This window comes from Pteropus medius, unplaced genomic scaffold (assembly GCF_902729225.1).
Source record: "Pteropus medius unplaced genomic scaffold, Ma_sr-lr_union100, whole genome shotgun sequence".
Classification (NCBI taxonomy): Eukaryota; Metazoa; Chordata; class Mammalia; order Chiroptera; family Pteropodidae; genus Pteropus; species Pteropus medius.
In genome coordinates this window covers 6,728,766-6,752,919 of record NW_024342471.1, presented here as the reverse complement: position 1 = coordinate 6,752,919, position 24,154 = coordinate 6,728,766, and the positions used below count along the sequence as shown (strand labels likewise).

General features: G+C 50.8%; 1 protein-coding gene across 5 annotated transcripts in view; it reads left to right on the top strand.

The window, feature by feature from the left end:
• NOL4L (nucleolar protein 4 like) overlaps positions 1 to 24,154 on the top strand; it is a 122,449-nt gene that overhangs the window by 70,721 nt on the left and 27,574 nt on the right. The window contains exons 1-2 of one of the 5 annotated variants that reach the window (XM_039864060.1): positions 13,645 to 13,773; positions 23,160 to 23,301. In XM_039864060.1, coding sequence (XP_039719994.1) covers positions 23,193 to 23,301 — 109 coding nt within the window. In that variant the 5' untranslated portion in view covers positions 13,645 to 13,773; positions 23,160 to 23,192. Of the gene's footprint in view, positions 1 to 13,644; positions 13,774 to 14,696; positions 14,916 to 15,851; positions 22,603 to 22,729; positions 22,872 to 23,159; positions 23,302 to 24,154 lie in introns of those variants that run through there. The other 4 variants (XM_039864059.1, XM_039864061.1, XM_039864058.1 and 1 more) reach the window with 4 other exon arrangements.

The window sequence follows — 24,154 nt, the reverse complement described above, 5'->3', positions numbered from 1 at the left end:
TGGGATCAGCCCGCTGTTACTTGTTACGTAGCTGTGTCGTGGGGGCCCAGCTTGCCTCTATGAGAGCTTGAGAAAGGCCTGAAATGCCACCGGCCCCAGTTTTCAAGATCTGAGAAGCTATAGTCCAAACCTTTTCCTGTCTCGGTAAATCTCGGGCACTTGGAAGGTTCGCGCTGCGGCAAGAAAAAGAAAAACAAAAAGCATCCGAAACATTGACCTTGACCAAGGCTGCTGTTTGGATTTCTCCAGGCAAAGAATGATCCTTGGAGCATTTGTGCTGTGAGAAGATGTGCAGGTTCCGCCCTGTGCCCCTCAGACCCTCCCCAAAACCCCAGTGTGGCTCACCCTCAAATAGCTTCTCAGGTCGCCCATTATCTTTTCTCGTTCTTTTTGCTTATTTGTATGCATTTCTATTTTTGTCAGAAGAATACATACTTTAAAAACCATATAAAAAACACAGCAGACCCTGCCTGAAACACCCCACTTCAATTTTTACTCTCCAGAGACAGCTTCTTTTTCTTAGTTTTCAGCTATCTCTTGTAGTATTTTACCTCCTGTTTCTAAATAACATGCTCATACTGCTAGTTCTTGATTTTTCAATTTGGGCTGTTTTTGTTGTTGTTTAGTTTTTTGCTGTAGGAAATCAGTATTTACACTCTTACACCCTCTCATAAACACACATATTATTTCTCCTTCCTCCATCCCTCAATGTAGCTATACTTCTCTATTTAGATAAATCACTATCATTATTTATATTTTTGTGACTATATGTATATTATTCATAGCTGAGCCGATTAGCATACTGTGATTATATTTTCTTTCTTTACATTCCCGGAGTCGGCCATAGCCTCTTTTTCCCCCCAACCTTAGCCCTCTATATTTTGATCTTGTTTTATAGCGTGTATGTTTTGTCATTTTCATTTTTAAGCACTCAAATGCATCAATTTTTTTTTTCTTTAATGGCTTCTGCATTTGAGTCTTAAAAAGGCTAACTCCACTCTACTTCCATGTTTTCTTTTGGTGCTTTCGTTTTTTTTAATAGACTTTTTTTAGAACAGTTTTAGATTTAGAGAAAAAATTGAGACAATGGTACAGAAGTCCCACATTACTCATCCCCCCCACAGTTTTCCCTATTATTAACATCTTACATTAGTATGATACATGTGTTACAACTAATGAACCGATACTGATACATTACTGTTAACTAAAGTCCGGTAGTTTGTTTAGATTTCCTTAGTTTTTACCTAATGTCCTTTTTCTGTTCCACAGCCCTATCTGGGATATAACATTACATTTAGTTGTCATGTCTCCTTAGCCTCCTATTGGCTGTGACAATTGCTCAGTCTTTCCTTGTTTTTAAATGCCTTGACGGTTTCAGAGAGTACTGGTCAGGTATTTTGTAGAATTTGAGGATTAGTGTAATGTTACTATCGGTATAGAAAACAGGGGTTATGGGTTATGAGGAGGAAGACCGCGGAGTGCCATTTGTACCACCTCATATCAAGGCGACGTAATGTCAACATGATTCATAACTGTTGGTGTTGACCTTGGTCACACCTGGCTGAGATAATGTTTGTCAGGTTTTATCACTGTAGAGTTACTCTTTTCCCATCTTCTCCATAATGTACACTTCGGAAGGAAGTCACTCTGTGCAGCCCACACCTAAGGCATGGGGGGTTATTTTTTCTCTCCTTAAGGGCAAAGCATCCACCATGTATGTTATTTGGAATTCTCGTGCTTGGGAGATTTTTCTCTCCTTCCTCATTTATAAATTTATTCAATCATGCAATCATTTATATAGTTACTTGTTTTATATTTGGGATTATAATTCAATTCTTTCTTTCTTCTCAAATTCTTTCAGTTTTGGGAAATCTTTCAGTTGGCTCCTGTACTATTTCAACAATACCCTTATTGATGGTTTTTTTGGGGGGGAGTAGGATTTTATTTCCTTTTGTTTCGTTTTAGTATTTCTTTACTTTTAGGCACTACAAGATGCTCCAGGCTCATCTTATATATCTCCTGCCCCAATCGGCCGTATCTCTAAGGAGCTCAGATTCCTTAAATTGGAGAGTCAAATTAAAAACCAAGATCTGGGTGTTAGGTGTGCTTATTGCTACTGGGGAGTCCTTTCTTTTAGACCCTGTCAGCTGACAGAGCAAAAAAATATTTGGAGTTTATTCTGGTGCATTCTGAGACACAGATCTTGCCTTACCCTCTTGTATCAGTATCATTTATTAAAGAATCTGTTTTCTCCCCACTGATTTGAGATGCCACTTTGATAATTTACTAAGTTTCCATCTGAAACAGAATCTAGTTCTATTCAGTCCATTGGTCTCTTTGTCTGCTCATGTACTAATTCTACACTGTTTCAAGCATTATGACTAATATGTTTTAATATTTAGTAGAAATGGTTCTACCTTTGTTGTACTTCTTTTTGAAAGTTTTCCTGGCTTGAAAAAATAGTTATTTGGGAAAAAAATTGTTTAATGCCTAAAAATTTTTGCATCCCCTTCTTGGTGGGGGGAAAAATACCTCAGAGGCACCATTAACGTCACCACTAAACACTAAGCTAAGACACTGTTACCACAGGCCTTTCTATTCACACATAAAAACAGGGGTGGACTGCGAGCCGGGAGCATCATGATCCCAGTATTGGAATCTGGAGGCAATAAACATTGACAGGCCAGCGTTCCCATCCTCTTAAAGGTGGTGTCAAGCAAAATAGGGCATTTCTATACTTGATGGGAAAAGTTTTCTTGGAAACTTCTATTCTGAGAAGACAAAGAAGGAAGCCTAAAACCCATTGTCTAACATCTTTGTTACAGGGCATCATTTTAGTGATCAGTTTATATTGTTGAGAATCCTCGGGTGCTTCCTGGAAACTTGCTGCAGCTTCCAAACACTCAAAGAAAATGAACATTATGGCTGTTTTTCCAGGGCAGCCTGGGTTCAGAGAGGTCCGAATCTCTTTTTTCCTCCTGCTTCCCTGAACCTGTGTGAGAAAGAAGTAAAAAACAACCAACATCCTGTCTCAAAAGCCAGTTGCCTTAGGGAGTTAAGTATCTTATGGAGGAGATACTTCGAACCTAAACAGCTCATTGTCCCCATCAGCTCTTAAAGGCTCAGTCTCCTTCCAGGCTGCCTGTACCCACACCCCTCCATGCAAGGATACCAATGTGGCCTTTCAACTTCATTATCTAGGAAAAAAAAATGCACACAGTGCCTATAATTTACTGGTGCAGGCAGGAGAGCTGCCTGGTGCCATGTGCAGAATCCTACATGCAGAGCTGGCCTGGGGATACTTTATCTGTGCCAAAGGAAAAGCCTGGAGCAAGGTCAGGAGCTGCTACCTGGGCCTCCATAAATGGGAGGCTGCAGCTCTGTCTTTTTAGAGCTCTCACTGTAAACGCCCCTGCGAGGCACCCTGGGTAGCTGACACCCTGCTCTGTCTCTAAGGATAAGAGCGATCCAACAGGAAAGGAAGCATCTCTCCAGGCAGAGCCAGGAAGGGGCGGCTCAATACATCCAGATGGTCACTGAACCTATGACTGACCCTGTGCCTCCCCGCCACCCCCGGCCAGCTCTGCGCCTGGCTTGACTGAGACCTGGAGGGGTCTTAGTGTCTTATGGCTAAGTCCTGTTGGAATTTTGTTGTTTTTTAATAACTAAACTCCTAACTTATTTTCAGAATGTCTCATCTAGAGCAAGTGGGATACTTTGGGCAGGGTGCTTTCTCCAGCCTTCCTAAAAAGTCACATTTTTCTGAGGGTGAGACCCTGGTGGCTTTGTTGAGCCTTCTGCTTAAGGCTCTGAAATACAGGCTGTGGCTCCTGGCAGCTGAGCATTTATTGGTTATGGCTTTTATACAGGTTCTTGACCCACCCTGACTCTTGGCAGCCCGATGGCTCCTTCTCATATGGGACCCAGACAGGTCTCTGCACCCCAGCAAAGAGCTGCTCCAGGAGACCTGACCCCACTCGGTGGGTGGGTGAGTGGGCCGGGGCTTTGTAACCAGACCTGGAGGGGTGCAGGAGGGTTTCAGACGCTTCAGCAGCTGATGTCTGGAGATCAATTAGAGATAATGGCTTTGGGTGGACCGAAGAAGCACAGCCAAGATTTTTCCTGGTGATGATTGTGTTTACCTCATTAACGAGCCTTAGGCCTTTTTCTTTCTCGAGGGTGGGATGGCACAGTGTTGTGCTGTGAATTTGTGCTGGCTGCTTTGTTTTCCCTTAGGGTGGCCGGGCATGGACCCCCAGCAGGCTGGTAGCTCCCTCACCTTGACTCTGACAGAGGAGACAGTGGCCCATGGCTTCCGCTCACAGCCCACCAGACCCTTGCCCTCCCTGCGACCCTGTTTGTATAGTTTTTTAAAAATTTCCTCTTTCGTTCATTCAAAAACTTTTAACTTCTTACTATGTCCTAGACACTATTCCGAGCACTGAGGATTCAGCAGTGAATGAGACAGATAAGGAACCCTGGGGAGCTCACGGGCTGTAGAGATGCTAAACAACTCAATCCAAAAAAAATGTACATATATACAAAAGTGAGAAGTTTGGGGCCGAGAATCGAAACAGGGGTCCGTTGACAGACTGCACCTCTGGGTGCGAAGGCCTCTCTGAAGAGTTGGCGTCGAGCCCAGACCAGAATGATAAGACGAGGCCAGCCCTGTGGCAGTGAAGGGGGTAAGACTTTCCGGGTGGAGGAGGCAGTGAGTGCAAAGGCTCTGGGATGGCAGCGACGAGGGGGCGAGGACAGAGGAAGCGAGGGGGAGAGAAGCGGGAGCAGTCTGCAGAAGGCCGCGCTCTCAGGGCCTGCCGGCTGGGTCCAGAGTTTGCGATGCGAAGCCTCCGGGTGCATCTTTCTCTGCCAGAGGACAGCGGGCGCTTAACTGGGGGCGATGGCAAGTGGAGACGAACACCCAAGGGAGGGTCCTGTGACTCTGGGTCTAGCCGTAGCCTTGCCCCTGACCAGCTGTCTTAACTTTCATTTCTCCGTGCCGTATCTTCCCTGTTAGTGGCACAGCAGGTTTGGGCCAGACTTCAGCGGTTTACAAAGTTTGCTTTTTGACAGAGGAACCCCTTTCTTCAAGGAAACTCTTCTGGAGAGGAAGTCTAGTATGTCAAGGGTCAGCTGCTGGCGGGCATGTCACTGGCAAAGCTGGGAAAGGGGCCCAGGGCTCTGCCCTCCCATCCCTTTCACCCCCAGGCAGCCCCTCCTTACTTTTCTGCAGCACCCCAATAACAGGGCCTGGACAGCCCTGAGCTGGGATACTGAAGACAGCTGGGGAGAAGGGCTCAGCTGGGCACACCTGTCTCTTCTGTAGTTTCCTCGTGGGTAGCAATGAGTAACAGACACCATGCCTTGCTAGGCTCATGGTCGTTTTAAGGCTCGGATATTTCGAATGGCTTCAAATGCCTCAAGAAAAAATAGGATAGAAACAGAGGATACTCTTTAATTGGAGTACTGCTGTGGCTCAAGAGGTACCTGGGCACACCGGTGCAGTAGCCTTGACACCTTTCCCTCCTGCAGAGTCCATAGGTAATGGAAGTAAGTGCTCGTCTTTCCCTAAGCACCACAGTAAGCACAAGCACCTGGACACACCCCCTCCTCAGTCTCTTTGAGGAGTCAAACACTCTAGAGAAAAGGCCACCTGGGAGTGGGGGGCTTGCTATCCAGTCCATCCACAAACAGGGAGCCCTCTGAGTCAGTCAGAGATACTCGTGACTAAAAGTATAAAAATCCTAGCTGACCGTATGGCAAAACGTGAAGTTTTTTTTTAACTCCTGAAACAAGAAGAGTGAGGGAGCCGTTATTGGTGCTAATGTCTGCAGTGCTGGCTTGGTCTCTGTGAAACTGTTGACCTTTTCCTCTTGACTGCAAGTTGGCTGCTATTGCTCCAGCCATCTTATCCACATTCAAGGTGAGAGCAAGATGAGAAGGGGTGGTATGAGCTTGGTTCAGCAAAGCAAAAGCTTTCCCAGAAAGTTGCCCATAGACTCTTGTTAACATCTCTTTGCCAGAACAAGATCACATAGCCACCCCTAGCTGCAAGGGAGGCTGGGAAAGAAATGCATCTCCCCACACTTTGTAGTTGAGAAAGGAAAGGGAGAAATTGTTGAGTTTGGGTATCAGGTAAATTAGTTCACAATATCTGCCATGGCCTGGGCGCCATCAGCTGAACTTGACAATGCCTTTGAGTGTTAAGGTGCCAAAGCTCGGGCAGAGGAGAAGAATAGTAAGAGAAGGAAAGAGAGGGGAACCAAGAAGGAAGGAGAAGAAGAGGGGAGAGAGGCAAGGAGGAGAGCCGGAACAATTGTCGAGGGCCTTCCGTGTGTCAGGTCCCCCACAGAGAACATGAAGAAACCGAGGCTCAGTTTCAGAGAACTTAACTGGTCCAAAGCCGTAGAGTTAGTGAGAGGAAGAGTCCTGTTACCTCTGACGTGAATGCTGTTATTTCTCAAGGGAAGGGGAGGGAGAACAGACAAGGAAAAAGAAAGTGCTCGTGAGGTTACGGACAAGCCAAGGCCCCCAGCCATGCCAGCACCCTCCAACTCATGCGGGCAGGCCCAGGTCTGCTTATCTCACCACCCCAGTTCCTGCACGCGGGTCGGGTCCCAGCACACAGTCAGAGCTCAATAAAATGTTTGTCGACTGACGCCTGTAATATTCATTACTTATTTTTCACATCGTCATCATCATCGTCATCATCATCATCGGTGTAACTAAGGTTTGGACAGGTTCTCTATGCCAGGTCCACCCCCCCTACACACACACACACCCCAGCTGCAGGTTCTGTCATGGTGGGATTTCGGGTTGAAACGGGAAGTGCTGCCTGCCCTTTTCTCTCGGTAGCCTGCTCCCATTCCCCGGCATGTCTTCCTTGGAGCTAGGGTGAGTTAGCATCCTACAGCCTGAAGAGAGGCCCTCACCTGTCATCCAGTCACCTGCTGAGGAGCCAGCTAGAGTTTCAGCCCAGGGGTTTTCCCAGGCCGGCCTCCCTCAGGGGTTGCATGGAAAAGGCTTGGAGTCCCACCAGAGCAGAGCGGGCCCCGCCCACTCCCGGTTCCCAGCCGGCGGGAAACCTCTGGCTCCCTGTGGGCCCCGACTTGCTCTGGTGGCTGCTGCTTTCTGCTCTGCTGGGGTTGGTGAGGGGCAGCACCACGTGGTCTGGCTCATTGGTCCCAGCTCAGCAGGGCTCACCACACACTGTGGGAACCAACACACCCTGGTTCAAACCCCAGCATGGCCACCGGCGCTTCTAGCGCTGTGACTGTGGGCATGTCCCCTGGTCTCTGAGCACCCATTTTCTTGCTGTTGGGTGACTGGATGAGTCATTTAATCTCCCTCAGTGAGCCCCTACTCATAATGTGTAAAATGGCAGTTACTATTGTCCTTGTTATTTGGCTGGTTAAATAAGGTAACATGTACTACCAGCCAGCATGGGCTCCTGGTCTATGGTAGGTCACTGTAATTGATTACACCACGCTCTAAGCTGCTCAGCCATTGTCACTGGCCTCGGCTTTTTTTTTCCCTTTTTCAAACTTTTATTGAAGTATAAGATATGCACAGAAAAGAGCACGTGTCATTAAGTGGAGAGCTCGGTAAATTTTTATAGACCAAATACACCTCCTGTGACCAATCCTCAGATCAAGAAACAGAACATTGTCAGCCCCCTGAGGACCCTTCGTGTCCCTTCCAGTCACTACTCCCAGCCAGGGTGACCACTATCCTGACCTCTGATAGCATAGATTGGTTTTGTCTATTCTAGAACTTTGTATAAAGAGAATTTTATGGCATGTGCTCTTCTGCTTACAAGCATAAGTTTGTGAGACTCATCTGTGTTGTGGTGTTTGTGCCTTTCTGTTGCTGAGTACTGTTCCACAGTATAGATGTACCATAATTATCCATTCTCTGTTGATGGACACTTGGAGCTACTGTGAATAGTGCTGCTCTGACCATTTTAGATGTGTTCCTCATGGACCATCAGTACTCATTTTGTTGTGTGCACACCCAGGAGTAGAGGGCTGAGTTGTAGCTGGCCTTGGCGTTTTGTCTGAGCCTCTCCAAAGTTGCTAGGAAGGAAGGAAGGGAGAAGAAGATGATGCATGCTCTGTGGGAATTACAAAGTGTGGCCTACGTTGAGGATGGTGTGCTTGATTCAGAGCTCTGTCACAGACCTCGGGGCTGTGCTGGGTAGTGGGCAGGATGGGGTCCTGAGCGATGCAGTGATGAATCCCTATTCTGTGCAAGATGTCGCTGGGACTCTGTCACCTAAGAGCCTATCCCAGCCCTTGAGAGCTCACTTCCATTTGGAGAGATGAGGTATAATGCAGGAAACGGAAAGTATCATGGGCACATTAAGTGACAGAAGACTAACTGAGAGCTGCCACCAGAGCCAGCTGGGTGGTCTGTGAGATTGGTACTCTGAGTTCAGGGAGCCTAGATTTGGGGTGAAGGATGTCTTTGCTGAGTACCCAAAGCATCTTTCTACCTAGGGAATGCCTAGGTACCCTTTAGTGCCCAACTTAAACATCACCTCCTCAGTGGAGCCCTCCAGGATCCACTATGTCTCTCTCACATTCCAGGGACTTCCTTCCTAGCAGGTCCCACAACTGTCAAGAACAAACTGAATATACATCCTATGACCAGAAATTGTGTGGTCATTTGTTTAATATCTCTTTCCTGCCGGCTCGCAGACTGCAAGTGGGCAGACCTATGTCTGTATTGTTCATGGTCGTATCACCCATACTTATGGTTCCTAGCATTTGTTAGCAGGTCTAAACACATTTGTGGAAAGAACAAAAGAACATGTGCCTAAAAGCGTGCATGATCAAAGGCGTGGAGGGGATCCCACATGGGTGATTGGGGGGCAGAAGATGGTCAGTCTGTCTGAACCGGAGTTCACAGTTTAGAACAGAAGGATATACGGCCAGCAGGGCTGTGGAAGGCCTCAAACACCAGGCCAGAGAGCTATAACCTGATTCTGCCAGCAGCTGGGAGCCATTGAAGGTTTTGGAGTATGAGCGTGACATGAACACAGATTAACTGATAACATTTTAAAGCAACATTTCTGAAGAGATTGATGAAACTAATTTTGGCCTTTGTGGTGGCTGTCAGGAAAGTGTATTTCAACACGTTGGGCTCTTCAGTTATATTCTTCATGGGAAAGTATAGAAATAGAGAAGGAATGAGGAAACAGTATTGGACAGTGTCTCCCAGACTTCAGCAAAGGTGTCAAACTGCCTATGAAGTCGCAGCCACCTGTGCAAAAATCAGCGAATGCAAAGAATGAATGGATAAGCTGAGCTACAACCCAACCTTCAGAGCAAGTATTTTGACTTTAGACACATGGGAAGCCCGTGGTGCTTCTATCCATGTCCCTCTCCCTGCCAGGGTGCCCTCCCCCACTTGCCACCTGTCACATTCCTCCTGCCTTCTTTGGTTCAGAGTAGATGTCACCTCTTCCAGGAACCCCCCCTTACCCAGTCCCTCAGGCAGAAACATCTCTCCTTTCTATATAATTGTGCCATACCTAGAGCACTTCTTTACTGTGGCATGGGTTTAATTGTCTTCATTATGCTGGGGGCAGAGATAATTCAGGGGGGTAGAGGTGAGTACTTGCCCTATCAGATAATCAGATATTAAAGTATATTCTAGAGCTATAATTATTGGGATGGATCAATAGAGTAGAATAGTTAATTCCAAAAAATAATGAGAAATAAGTATACATAAAGATGGCATTTCCAATCAGTGTATAAAGATCAGTTATTTAAAAGATGGTATTGGGACAACTTGGGTAGTCATTAAAAAAAAATAAGCTAGATCTTCACCTCACAACTTATATGAAGATAAATTACAGATGGAATAAAGATTTAACTGTTATGAAGCTATAAGTGCTTTAGAAGAAAATATGGGTGAATTACTTTTATAATCTTAGAGTGGAAAAAGCTTGTTTTGACCTAAAACCCAAAAGCTCCAAAGATGAAGAAGAAGGAGGAGGAGGAGGAGGAGGAGGAGGAAGAAGAAATAAAATTTCGATAAGGCAAAAAAATCCCATCATCAACAAAATAAAAGAAAAATAGATTTGTAAAATATATGACAAAATGTAAATTTCCTTCATTTCTAAAGACTTCTTACAAAAAAAAAAAAAAAAAAAAAAAGACCACCAACCCAAGTAGAGAAATGGAAAAAAGAATATGAACAGGTCGTTATAAAAAAAAAAGGAAAAAGAAATACAAGTGACCAAAAAACACATGATAACATAAGTATATGCTCACATTCCCAATGAAGAGAGGCAACGGAAAATAAGATGCTATTTTTCACCTTTCAGATTGGCAAAGATAAAAGAGATAGCTAATACTAAGTGCCAACAAGTGTAGAGTGAAATGAGAACCACCAGATATTGCTGATGGCTGAGTAAACTGGCACAGCATTTGTGGAGAGAGTTATGACCATTATCGTGAAAACTTAGAATCCTGGTGATGATGATAAAAGCTACCATTTTACTAAGTATTCCCTCTGGGGAAAAGATTAAACTATATTTTATGAAGTAAACTCAGAAGTCACATACCCTCATTTCCACAATAGCCCATTGCTTCCACAGCCCTGTTCATCGTGACAAGGGACTGGGGTGTGAAACTAGTTGATGATCATCGGCAGCCACCTTGGAGGCTGGATACCACGGTTTCTCATTTCAAAGGGGATATTTTGGTGTCAAAGACTACACGAAACACACTATCTTATTATCCACTTTGTAGATGAGGAAACTGAAGCATAGAGAGGTTTAACTATGGTGCCCAAGATCATTTGTCTAGTGTCAGAGCCAGAATTTGAACTGGTCTCATTTAGCTAGACGCTCTTGGTTTCCCCGCTGCCACTCTTGCTTATAATCTCATGTCCTCTGATCTAAAAACATCACTCAGACTGCATCATTTTCTCACTCTTAGAATAAAACCTACACACCTCACTGTGATGTACCAGGCTCTGCGTGCTCGGCCCTACATGCCATCTCACCCTCCTCTCCTCTCACCTTCGCCCTGGCCCACTGACTCTAGCCGCATCAGTCACCTTTCCATTTCTCAAACATGCCAAGGCCCTTCCCACCTCAGGGCCTTTGCACCAACTCAGCTGTTCCCTCTCCCTAGAAGACTCCCCTCCCGCATGCTCCCCCCACCCCACCCCCCAACACACACTTGATCTTCAGCCAGCTGCCAACTTCCACCATCTCAGGGTCAGGGCCCATGTTGACCTGCTCCTGGGAGGGGCCTTCCCTGACAACTCAGCCCAGAGCCCACACTGGTCTCCACCCGCAACCCCTGTCTCCACTCCACCCTCCGCTTCCCCCACCCTCTACCTCTTCTTCACCCCGTCTCTACCTCACTCCTTATCTCTAGGATCTAACCAAGATTCAGACTTTGCATTTAGTTATTTCTCTTTAGTCTCATGATTTAGAACAATCAAATTAATGACTGTGGATCTTTTGACGAGTTCAGGACAGATCCAGGTTATGATCAGATCCAGGTTAAGCTTTTCGGGGGAAAATACGACATAGGTGATGCTGTGTGTCATTGCATCCCTTCAGGAGGTGAGCACATTGTTTCACGTGGTCCCACTTGCTGAATTTGATCACTCGGTTGGGGCAGGTCTGCCAGATCTCTCCATTGTGCAGGTACATGTTCTCTTCTGTCATTAATAAGTAATTTGTAGGAATAAATGGGTTTTTAAATGCTTTGAGATGCTTGAAGAGCATCTGCTCTGGTCACACTAAGTCCTGTTATTCCTAACAACCCCCTGGTTCCCATGATTAGGTCCCCACTTGTGGAGCAGGCTTGTTTTATATGGGAAGCTGCCTGGAGGAGTTGCTGCTTAAGAAGCATCACAGAGCAAAATTCCTGCCAATTGTTCCCTTACAAAGGCACCCACTGTTTGCAGAGCCTGGAGGGGACATGAAGGCAGTACTGCCCTCTTAAGCAGACAGGAGCAGCCTTCTCTGCCCAATCTCCCACCAGACTAGGACACATCATTGGGAGAATTTGTGGTCAAAGAACTAGGTCATGCCGTTCTTTGTTAAGCCCCATGCTGTGGCCACTTTAAGGATCGAGGGAGTTGTCCAGAGGCGCAGAGACATGGAAAGCAACCTACCCAAGGTTACTCAAGGAGCAGTACTCCTGCAGGAGATTTCTGCCGGCTTCAGCACACATAAAATTTGACTAATTCCCAGTGCAGCTAAACAGCCAGGTTTCTCCAGGGCTCCCAACTGCTTTTTGTGGGTGGAGCGGGGCTGGGGCTGTTTTATCTCAGGGATGGTAAATGAGTTCACATTTCATGCTTAGAGAAAATCACTTCTCTGCCCTCATGGGCGGTACTCTCTTTTATTAGTCAGAGAAGAAATAGGTTGTCTGGATTCAAGTCCACCTTTGAACTTCAGTTGGATTTGGCTTTATTATTTCAAGACCAGATGTCCACCACTGCTGTGAAATAGTGACTTGGGCCAGGAGAAGTCAAAGGTCTCTAGAAAAGTGGGAAGAGATGGGAAGTCCTGGGCCTGAATTCTCATTTTCGGAGTGAGGAAAAACGGTTCTCATGTTGGAAACGCCTACATTTCCCTGGATGAATTGAAGAGTTGTGGGCACTAATTCCAGAAATCATTATTGGGCACCAGTATGTGTGGATGTTCCAGTAACAAAGCATCCAAACTCTCCCACCACAGGATGCAAAGCAAAGATCTGAGAAAACTGAGAAGAGTGAATTGATTTGAAAACACATTTGATTTCAGGGACAAAGGTGCTAATGAATAACGTGCTTAGACCCGCTTTTAAAAAGAAATTTTGAGTTGTATATTGACAGTAAAATCTTCAGCATGTGCGGAAGGAAGTCTGTGTGATTGTTAATTTGATATGTTGTCATCTTTTCATTTTTCTAATGGGTGAATATACTGAGCTCTGAACCTATTGTACTTCCAACTCTCACCTGTAGAGGGAGCCTTGTTTACCTCGGATTGCTCACAATGCAAAGCTTTCAGTGGAAGAAAGAAAAAGGCTTTTTACAGAAAAAAAGTTGGAGTGTTAAAGGCAGTCTGTTTCAAAAATGCAAACATCGCGGTGGCTGTCGCGTTTTCTCTTCTTTACCGTTTCCACTGTGAATGAGTTGTAGCGTAAAGTCAGTAGAAATTGCCCTTCCTCTTCGGATGTGACCAGAGGAATCAGGAGGTGGGATCGTTTGGGGGTTTTGTTTTATTTTTGGCCATTTCCTCACAGAATTCTACGAGAGCAGCTCCCCAACCCTTTTAAAGTATAAGGTTTTTCTGAAGGCTAATCTGTTGTAACGGAGGGTGTTAATTTGGGGAGGGAGGCATCAGCCCCTGGCCCATCTTCTCTGTCGAGCTCTAATTCTGCTGTCTGGGGACGAGCGTGTTATGTTTCAGGCTGAATCTGAGGTTGCTCGGAGGTCCAGGGCCCCCTGTCTTCGCCCCGTGACGCCCCAGGCCGCCTTCTCCATCACCCCAGGTGGACGCGGTCTGTCTACGCCGAGGACCGCGTCTCTGATTCGCGTGGGTCTTCTCCCTCCTGCGATGCTGTCTCCGCTGACAGCGCGCGCCCAGGTCTGGGATAGAGCTGCATTCTTGATATTATCCCATTACTTTACAACTGGAGCTAGCGCGCCGTAAGGAGCTCGCACGGTGTGGTCTAGGAGCACAATGACCGGAGGGAGGGAACCAGGAGCGAGCCGGCGGCGGGCGCTCGGGATCGCTGAAATGTTTGGGTCGGACAGGTGAGCCCAGCCTGGACTCTTAGGCGCCCGCCTGGGGGAAGGAGGGGTGCAGGAGTGGGTGTAAACTAAGTGGTGGGTAAGAGACAAAGGAAGAGCGAAGAGGCGAGGTGGTGCGGAATAGTGGGAGGGGGAGGGGAGGAGAGGGGGCAGAGAGTGGGCAGCTCGCCGAGGATCCCGAGCTTGAACTTGATCGAGAAAAGGGGGGCCCTGAGGTGAGGGTGGGGGACCCGGTAGAAAGCCGGCCACGTGCCTGGCTTTCCCAGACCCGAGTCTTGCTTCGACCGCCCGGGGCCCCAGCTGCCCCGCCTAGCGAGGACCTGCGTCCCTGGGGAACCTGGAGACGCGCGAGGGTCGAGAGCTGCCCGAAAGCTCCGGGGCACCGAGAGTTCCTAAAGGTGCCCGAGTCACTTTCGTCCGGCCAAGATTCTCCTCTCCTGGCCTGAACGCAGAAAGCCAAATGTGAGCCCCCCAACCCCCACTCCCCGACCCGAAGACGGAGGCCTCGGGGAGCAAGGCGCGGGCACAGACCCCACCGCCTTCTTTCCTGGGCTCAGTCCCCGGCTAGGTCTTCCTCGAAGCGCTTCCCCCTTAAGAGCGCTCTCCCCCGAAGCGCAAGGCGGCGCGTCCAGTGCTCCCTCATCCCTCCCTCCCTCCCTACCTGTTAGCGCCCCTCCTTCCTTCTCGCTTTCCCCGCCCGCTGCTCCTCCTTTTTCTCCTCTGGGTTGCCAGCGCCTGCTTTCCTCTCTGCTTCCCCTTGTTTCATTTCTCCTCTTTCTCCTCTCTGCATGCCACACATCCATCGCCTGCTCATCTCTCCCCCGGCGCCTGCTCCTCCTGCGCTCCTCTCTGCGCTCCCTCCTGACCGGCCGCCCGTGGTCGCCCCCCTCCCCCCATCCTTGTCCTCCCCTCCTCCTCCCCGGCCCGGCGCCCGCCTGCTGCTCCTTTGCTCACGCCTGGGCCTCCCCACAACCACCCCGCCCCGGGCCGGTCAGTGATGCCGCCGCGGCAGTGCCAGCCCCTCTCCCCGGGAGGCCGCGGCGGCAGCAGCAGCAGCAGCAGCTGGAGCTGTGGGGCTGTCACCGCCGCTCACCCGGCTCACTCGCCGAGCCCGACCGCCCGTCTCATTCTCGCCTCCTACCCAGGTACGGAGTCCAGCCCGGATCCCCGAGATCGGGCCCTTTCCGGGCCCCCGGCCGCCGCCCCCCTCCTCCCGCCGCTGCCGCCGGCCGTTGAGCTGCGGTTAGGGGGGCGGGGGGCTGGGGGGTTCCGGGGAAGGGGACGCGGGGGAGCTTCCTGCGCCAGGGCTGAGGAGGGACGGGAGGCTGAGCGCTACCTCAGGGCGGAGTGGGCCGGGGCGGGGGAGTGGATGAGTATGCCCGAGTAGTGGGGGCCGTGAAGGCTGGACTCTGGGGGCCGCGAGGTGCCCGAGAGGTGTGCCTCGGCGGGAGTGCCAGGGGCCTTCTGGCGCACCCCTCTCCCGGGCCGCGCGTGCAGCGGGTCCTGGAGGGGCGGTGATTGTGTTCGCCGCGCCGCGGTATTGTGCGGCGGCCCCACCGTTTGCAGCGAGCTGGGCACAGCGTCCCGGGGAGGAAGGCGTTCTCAGGCGGCGGGGCGGGGGCCGGGCTCGGGTTGCCGCCACCACGGCCTCCGCGGGAAGGGAAGTGGACTGCGTTTGGGGATGTGAGGACGGGAAGCGTTGAGTGGCAGGGAGGGGCTCCCTGCCTGGACGCGGGGAGTTGAGACGAGGTTTGCAGAGTTGAGCCCACTTCGGCAGGCCCCTGTCCCTGCTCGAAGGGAGCGGACCCAGTGCCCTTCTCAGGTGTACCGAGGGAGCCTAAGCCCGGGGCGTCGGCGGCGCTCGGCGAACGGGCAATTCCTTAATGAAGAGGGAGCACAGGGCGGGGGCAGCTGTCCGGAGAGAGGGCGCGCTCCCGGGTTAAGTTGGATTTACACCGCGGCTCTCCGCCTAGTCCTCCTGGGCCCGACACTTTGTCAGGGGGCAGGGAGCGAGGGGCTGGGCGCGGGGCGGGGGGGCGGGCGGAGTGCCATCGCATTTTTATTAAGCCGCCCGGGTTCAGAAGTGACCCCCCGACACGCACACACACTCCCACCTGGAGCTGCGTTTGCCGAGTCCGGTCGCCTCTACCGGATGGTGCTTCCTAAGGGAAGTTCTCATTAAGCCTCGCTAATTAGCATTATTCCTGGAGAAAGGTTAAGGTTAGATCGTCCTTTTCCTTCTCGGGAGGCCCAGCCCCCTCCTCCCCATTCCCTTCTCTCTCCTCTTCCCCAAGAGCACAAAAGCACAAAAAGAAAGTGTGAAGAGGCGCAGATCAATGGAGAAGCCACAAACCCATTAATTCAAATGGAACCTTTTTTCCCCCCTCTAAAACATTGATTTTTCTTTCTGTCTGCTCTGAGGGGAGATTAATAACCTCCTGATTTCACCTGAAATGGTGTTTGGACTCTGTGATTTCCTCCTCTTTCTGAGAAGGATTGTGGCTTGAAATAGATTCTCCCTTGAGATAAAGCCCTACTTATCCCAGAATCAGCTGGAAACCCCAGCCTCCCCCTCTCTGTTCCCCCACCAGGTGGGGCTTGTGACAGGGAGAGGTGGGGGGGCTCCCCCAACTGTGGGAGAGCCATCTGTGTAGTGGGACCAGGGGCTCCATCCAGCCCCCTGTTTCTGGGCTCGCTGTGGGGAAAGGTCTGTTTATGGCCCAGGCCCCAGTGGTAGTTTAACCCCCAGGTAGTAAATTACCCCTTCATTGGAAAACCATTAGGGCCTAAATGTGTCCTTGAATAATATCAAGCTCCCGTCTAATCCCAGCTCAAGCTGGGCTTGTTTTATAGAGTTTAAGACAGCATCTCCTCCCACACCCACTGCACCAAGGCTGGGGTGATGGCCCCATTCAGCACCTTCCCGCTGAAGCTGGGAGCAGAGCACCCCGGGACCTTTCTCCCAGCTGAGAAGGCTGACTTTGGGGAACTTATCTGGCTTTGGCCACCCTGGAGCCATGTGGAGCTGGACTGCCCCTGAGTTGCTCAAGAACTTTTTTGTCTCGTCTGGGTCCTTTTCTTAGAAGGAAACTCCTGCAGGGCGTTAGGTCAGAGTGGTTCCTCTCCAGTCCTCCTTTGGCTAGAGGAACCCTGTCTGCTAAAGCCCAACTCTCCAGCCTCCTTTTAAAGGGACCCCCTGTTAGTGGCAGGGCCTGGAGTATCAATGAGGCCCTCTTGGTGAGGGGTGCTGGGAAAACAGCCAGTTACCTTTGCTTAGGAAACAAAAGCCTGTCTTACGCTAGATACACTAGTCGGAAGGTGTTGAAAATGCTCACTCCCAGTATCCAGGCATCCATGACAGCAAGGACAACAGAGCATCCCCATATATATATGTGAATATGTTTCTGACAGACCGTGTGTGTGTGTGTGTGTGTGTGTGTGAGAGAGAGAGAGAGAGAATACCTAAAATGTGGTAGGTGATTGGCTATGTCTCAGCCCTCTCCACTTCACATTTCCCAGAAGAGCTTCTGCTTATATGACTAGTAAGCAGAGGAGGTATGTTAGCAGAAAGGAGTGGAATTGTGCAGGGTGTGTCTCCGGGCGGCTGGCCTCCTCCTCTGGTGGCCAGATGGGCTTTGGGTGTAGCATGAAGCAGCAGCCTTGGGAACCCAGAGCTCCCGGGAGCAGTGGCTCAGACCACTGCTCTAAGATTTCATTTGTGTAGTCCTTTAGATCCTGGTGTGTGCGTGTTGGGTAGTGGGGTGTTCATCTTCCATTAATAAGCCATCTGATGAACTGAAGTGGTTAAGTTCGGGTCAAATGCGGTTCAGTACCTTCTTGGCATGCCCAGAAGCTGTATGTGTAATGCTCGCTGACATGGAGACAAGGAGAAGAATTGCCTCGTACTGAAGAATTTCTAGGGCCTAGAAGGGCCTGCAGGTGTTCCAAAAGGAGGTGCTCATTTTCTACATCTTGGTGCCCGCCTACTTGGGGTAGGTTCGGTGCTGGGGCACTTCCCAAGCCTGGTTCTTTCTGGCAGGAGCTTCAGCCTCTCACCAGACAGACCCAGGGGCTAGACAGAGAGGGGCCTTTTTCCTGCCCAGCCCAGAAACACCCCCAGCGTATTCCTCCCCACTACCCCTTCTCTGAAACACAGACCCAAGGCTCCTGGTGAGGGTTTATGGCTTACAGTTGCACTAAATTCTCAGCAAATCCTCCTCCTTTTCTTTCTCAAAGCAAGTGGTAGAGATAGAGTTACAGCTCTGGGGAAAGGCCTGGAAAATGTTGTGTGAGGCACGCCCCAGGATCCCTGTCCTGGAGGATGCAAATGGCTCAACTTTAGAGGCACCAGGAACCCAGTTCCTGAGAAATTGACCCTAGTTGTAAAATAATCAGGTTACTGATAGCACCTGCCCATAGTTACACACCATGGATACAGGTGCGTTTCCACCATTTTCCCTCTGTTCTCCCATTTTCTCCTCCTCCCGGGCTGAGCGGTGGTTGGTGCTCGTCTGCCTGCAGAGGAGGAAGAGCCTCAGAACCTGGGTGGAGAGAAACTGAACCTGCCCATGAATTTTGGACTGCAGATAAGAGCGGGGAGGGTTTAGGCTCCAGATTGGGGTGTGTCCCAGGGGCTGGCTGGGTGCCGCCCTCCTGCCCCCTCCCACTCTTCAGTTCCCCTTTCAAAAGGGGAGTTGGCTCTTTTACTGTGAACCCCAATGGCTCAGGCCCTTTGGTGCCAAATAAATGATGGACTTCACCGACATGTAGGCAAGGCTGCAGGCTTCACGGTGTCCAAGGGTAGAGGTAAGAGTAGCCAGGGGCAGCTGGCTGGCCAGTCATGTGGGGTCTGGAGGGAGGGAGCCCGGAAGTAATGGATCGTTTACACTTTTATTTTCTAATGAAAGTTTCATTGAAGTTTGTTTACAGAAAGAGAAATTAGTAGATCAAATTCCCTTGAGATTCCAGGAGGGAAAAGCAAGAAGTACATGACTTATGGCTTACGACCTCTAGGCGAGCAAGGGGAGCACTCTAGGTCAATGCACAGGCCTGAGGCCCTACCACTTGCAAACCTGAACTGGCCACCTCTCCCAGGTCCCTCTGGATTTGGGTGTATTTCCCCCTCTGCCCAGTCATCGATAGGCTCTGAACTGTGTGTGCTGGTAATTGTCTCTGTAATTAGCCTGCTCCTGGAGCCTTGGCTGGGTGTGAGTGGGTGAAGGTACAGGCCACCCTCTGCAGCTGGGGGCTCTGCTATAGCAGGTGAGTTGCAAAGCGGTCTTGGGAAGGCTTCCCTCCCAGATCAGCCCTGAAAGCGAGGGTATGGAAACTAAGTTTGGTTGGAACTTAGTCATTTTTCTCCCCAGTTAGGTTTAATGGACTTGATTGCTCACTTAAAAAAAAAAATTGCTATTTAACACCAATAAAAAAAATTGCTGTAGCAGTAGTGTCAAAATCTTAGAACCACTGCTCCCAAAACAGGGACTCATGTGGCAAAACCCTGGGGGCCATGGGAAAACTCACTGGGGAGGGAGAGCAAGATCATCAGTAGGTAACTGAGGAGGGGTTCCACAGCCCCCTTCTTTCTCTCTGCTTACATGGGGTCAGGATTTTTCACTGGTCTTTTTCACTAGATAATAAGTTCCCAGAGGAAAAGCAGCCTGCCTTAGACATCTGTGTTCCTAGCATTTCCCCAACTCATAGTATATGTTCAATAAATGTGTGTCGACTCATTGAAGAGAGCTTGTGAACATGTGGGCATGTGGCTATAAATATAGCTTCATCTCCCATGAGTTCCCTTTGGGTCTCATCTTGAGACACTCTGTTGTTAAGGAATCTGGTTCTTTCGATTGAAGGGAGGAAGTGTGGTGAGGAAGCTTCTTGGTGTGGTAGCACTGTGATGTGGGCTCTGGGCAGACTGCCTGGGTTCGAATCCCAGTTCTGCCACTAGCTCTGATGCCCTTGGGCAGCTGGGGCAAATACAAGATCTGGAGATAGGCCTGACATGGGCACCTGCTTTCTTTGGTGGGAGGCTGTTGCAAAGAACTCTCATAAGACCCTTGCCCTGAAGCCCCTTGTATGTGGGCACCGGATGCCCTTCATTATCAGGTGATTGTGATGTCAATGTAAAATTTAGCCCGCCTCTTCCTAATTGCACCTGTCAGAGCAAAGAGGGGTGGAAGGGGTTCATTTTGGTAGACAGTGAAGTGATCTGAGGGGTGGCTGGCAGCTGTAGGAGGGAGACCTTGCAAGGCAGCTCACTGCCATTGGCCTGCCCACCAGCCAGAGTCCAGGTTTCATACAGTCTCCACTTAACTGTGTGTGGTGGGATTGAGTTCTTAATTGTCAAACTGATGCCACATTGCCATTAAACACTGGGTATCATGCCAGGCAATTCGGCCAGTTCAACGAATCTCCTTGGCCTTGTGGCATGTCCAAGGAACATACAGCCTGGTCCCTACTCTTGGAAGCACTTAAGGTTTTCTGGGGAAAAACAGGACACAGACACACAGTGTGTTGACATTCTACAGCTGAGGGTTGTGCACCCGACTAACTGCCGGAGCTAATGGTACAGGCAGACAGATTGTGTAAGAAGAGAAACGTTGGAGACTGAGCTCAGGTCGATGGAGAGAGGTGTGTGTATTTAGAATTTGGGTCATGGAGCATCACAGTAGTATGGGTATTCCGGGTCAGAGGGACAGATGAACAGAGGCTTGTAGGCGGGAAGGAGGGTACGTTTGAGCCCTCAGGATTGTACACATCTGGCTCTGCCACTTGTTAGCTCCTGACCTTGGGCTCAAGTGCCTTAACCTCGTAGAGCCTCCGTTTTCTCATCTGTAGAATGGGGCTGCTATAGTACCTACCTGGTGGGCCTGTCGTAAGGGTGAAATGATATGATCCAAGGGGAGCACTTGGCGTCTGATAAGCTTTAGCTTCTGCTGTTGTTTTAAACTTGGCTGAGTGAGGCTAGAGTGTAGGAGCCCTCAGTGCTGCACCCGGCAGTTCTGACTTTTTCCTTACTCCTTTGTGAGAACCCTGCGTGTTTAGTGGAACACTCCACAAGCCTTTCTCTGAGCTGGAGACGTCCTTGCACCTTGGGAGGGGACACTCCTGTGTGGCTCAGCTCACCCACCCCAGCTACAGCAGCCCTGTGGCTTCTCCTCAGACCTACCAGCATGTGCCGGTATCTGGAATGCTCCCCATGTAGACCCCCACACAGCCACTTTCCTCACTTCCTGCAGGCTTCTGCCCGATGTTCCCTGACCAGTGAAGCCCTCCTTGGCCACGGGGCAAACAGTCTTGCAGGTCCCTCTCCCCTCCTATTAGGCTTTATTTTGCTTTGTGTACTCTTCAACACCACCAACATTATGTGTTTTTCGTGTTGATCGTCCATCTCCTTCCCTGGGCAGTGAACACCAGGAAGGCCAGGACTCTGTCTTATCCGCAGTTGAATTTCCCTGCACCTGGAAAGGTGCTTGGTTCTTAGTAGGTGTTCAATAAATACTTGTTGAATGGACTTATGGAGCATTTTCAATAGGTGATACTTCCAGATGTTAAGAGAATACTCAGTCTTTTAAATCATGTGTGTTTCAGCAATAGCCAAGAGCCGGGAGAGGGCCTTCCTACCTCAGCTATGACTTCAGGTCACACCCTGACCACAGTGTACCTTGGGCAGCCAGGAAGGAGCAAGGGGCCCAAGCAAGGGTGCCCCTGGCCTGGGCTCCCAGACCCTGTATAGTGCTCTCTGCCTCCGAGGGTCCTTCTCCCCAGTCTGCCAGCCTCCCTTCTCACTCTCTGGTTCTGTCCAGTTAGCATAGGGGAGAGTTTTGTTGTCCCTTGGGACCCTCTGTGCAGAGAGAGAGCCTTTTGAATGTGTGTGTGTCCCTCTGGGTGTGAGAACACAGTCTGAGTGAATGTGAGTGAGTGTGTTTTCACCCAAGGAAGAGTGTGGGTGGATGTGCTTGTGTGTAAGGAGCAGGGTGGGAGGGAGGCATGTGTGCGTGTGTGCAGGGAGAGAGCACCAGGACACGTGGTCTCCGTCCCCCGAGGCTTTGAGTAGGCCGCATAGGGACCCCTGAGCTGGGCAGAGCTGGCATCCTGGCCTAGCTCGAGTCCTCCAGCTGCAGAGGGTACACACTCATGCTGCACAGGAGCTGTAAATTCCAGGAAACTCCCTGCCAGCCCTGTGTGGTGGGGGAGGGAGTGGAGGCTGGTTCCCTAGCACTTGGAGAGCAGATGTGCCCTGCCTCAGGGACAGCAGCAGAAGAAAGTTCAAACTAAAGTGTGTTTGCTCACTATAAAAGAGATGTCTGTGAGGGGGCCTTGGAGGGGAGGCTCTGGTGAGGAGGGGTGCTCTGCCAGAAGTCCTTACTAGGGGCCCACAGAGGCCATTGTATCTTGCTGGAGGGGACAGGGGAGGAGGCAAAGCCAGAGATCTGGGGTGTGGGAGCTGCTGGGTCATCTTTCTTGCATTTTACAGCCAGCTCCCAAACACAGTTGCTTGCTGCTCCTGAAAGAGGCTGGGCCAGAGGGAGGTGGGGTCCCTTCCCCCTGTAGGGCTGGATTGAAGGGGCCCCGCCCCGGGGGTTCCCGGATGACTGGCCAAGGCCTTACTGAAGCCAGGGAGGGGAGAGAAGGCAGGCGTGGTCCTCTCCAGCAGGGCCTCCGGCTGTTTGGAAGGCCCTGGCGGCCCCCCAGGCCCTTGAGCCGAACCCCCTTTGCGGTCTGATCTGAACCCTTGCCTGCCCCACCCCCTTCCTTCTGTACACTTCTGGGGCTGGCCTTTTCAGCTCTGGAAGCTGCCCAAGAGCATATCTTTGAAGCACAGCAAAGGTTAGGAAGGAGGAAGACAGAAATGTCCTCTGGGCTGGGGGAGTGGGAGAAAGGAATTCCATGCATGCTCCACGGGAGTCAGGGCGGCAAAGCTTGGTGGGGTGATCAGCTTGGCCTCGGGGGGCCGGGGGGGGCGGGGCAGTATGTCCTGCTACCCACTTCTGGCCACCTTGCCCTGTGTACAGGGAGCCCCCTTCCCAGGCTGTGAGCAGGGCGCGGGGAGCCATGGCCCTTGTTTACAGCGCTTGTTTCAACCTTGGCTCACAAGGGTAAGAGCCAGGCCCTGCCATCCGCCCCTACAGGATGTGAGACCTCGTAATTGTCTTCAATTACAGAGCTCCTGCCCTGAGCCCCGGCTTCTGACAGGAACCAGAGCCCGAGCCACTTCCACAGGAGGCAGGGGAGCAGCCCCGCCCCCTCTGCAAGATTGAGGGGCTCCCTTTGGCTCTTGGGGCACTTCCAAATGCCCACGGGCCATGGGGTCCACCTACAAGGCAGCCTGGGGGCTGCCGAGAGCCCGTTGCTGTTGAACGCTTACCTTCTTTGTCCCTGGTCAGGATGAAACTTCTGTGAGCAGTGAAGATTTTGATATGAATGACTCCACATGGATGTCAGCTGACCCACACCTGGCCTCCAGCCTGAGTCCCAGCCAAGACGAGAGGATGCGGAGCCCGCAGAACCTCCATAGCCAAGAGGACGGTGAGTGTCCCTTGGTGGCCGGGGCGGGGGAGGGCCTGCACCGGACAACAGAGGCCTAGGAATCTGGGGTGGTGGAATCTGGGGGCTTACTGCTGCCCCCTGTGTTCTCAGCATCTCCGTGGGCCCCACTGCCCAGCTCCTGGTCCTGGGGAGACCAAGTTATTCCTCCCAAAGATAAATGGATGGAGCTCTCAGGGGTTGGCACCCTGATAGGTTTGTTTGCCCTGATGCTCATGGGCTGGTGTGATACAGATTTTGAAGTTATCACGATTCGGGCCTAGGAAGGTGAACAGTGTGCCTGACCCAGAACAGTTTCAGCTACCCAGCAGTGAAAATAAGCGCTGGGCTTCCGAAGCTCAGGGTCCCTGCCTGGCACCCGGCAAGCAAGAAGCAGGCAGTGCGCTTGTCCACGTTTGTGCCCCCAGCCCCTTGGGATGCGATGTGGCCCTAGCTGAGGAATTGTTTGGACACTTCCCCACCCCAGCCCCCACCGTCCTCCAGGGCCTGCCAGGCAGCCTCCTGCAGCGTCCCTGGGAATAGAGGCTTCCTTTCGGGATGAGAGAGTTGGAGTCGAAAGTCAGATCGCAGAGGTCTACTTCAGAGCTCCCGTGTGGAGCCCCTGGGGTGCTCGGCTTTGGGGCTCCAGTGCCTGCCTCAGGTATAGTTGTATGCCTGGGGTGGCACCTATGGTCAGAGTGTCCTGGCCAGGCTCTGTTCTCCGGGGAGGAAGTGACTGGGGATAGGGGATGAGCTGAGTGGAGCCTCAGAACTGGGGTGTAGAGCTGCCAATTAGGAGGAGTCGAAGGTTGGGACCTGGAATGTGGGAGGGAGGTGCAGGGTTAAAAAGGGGTGT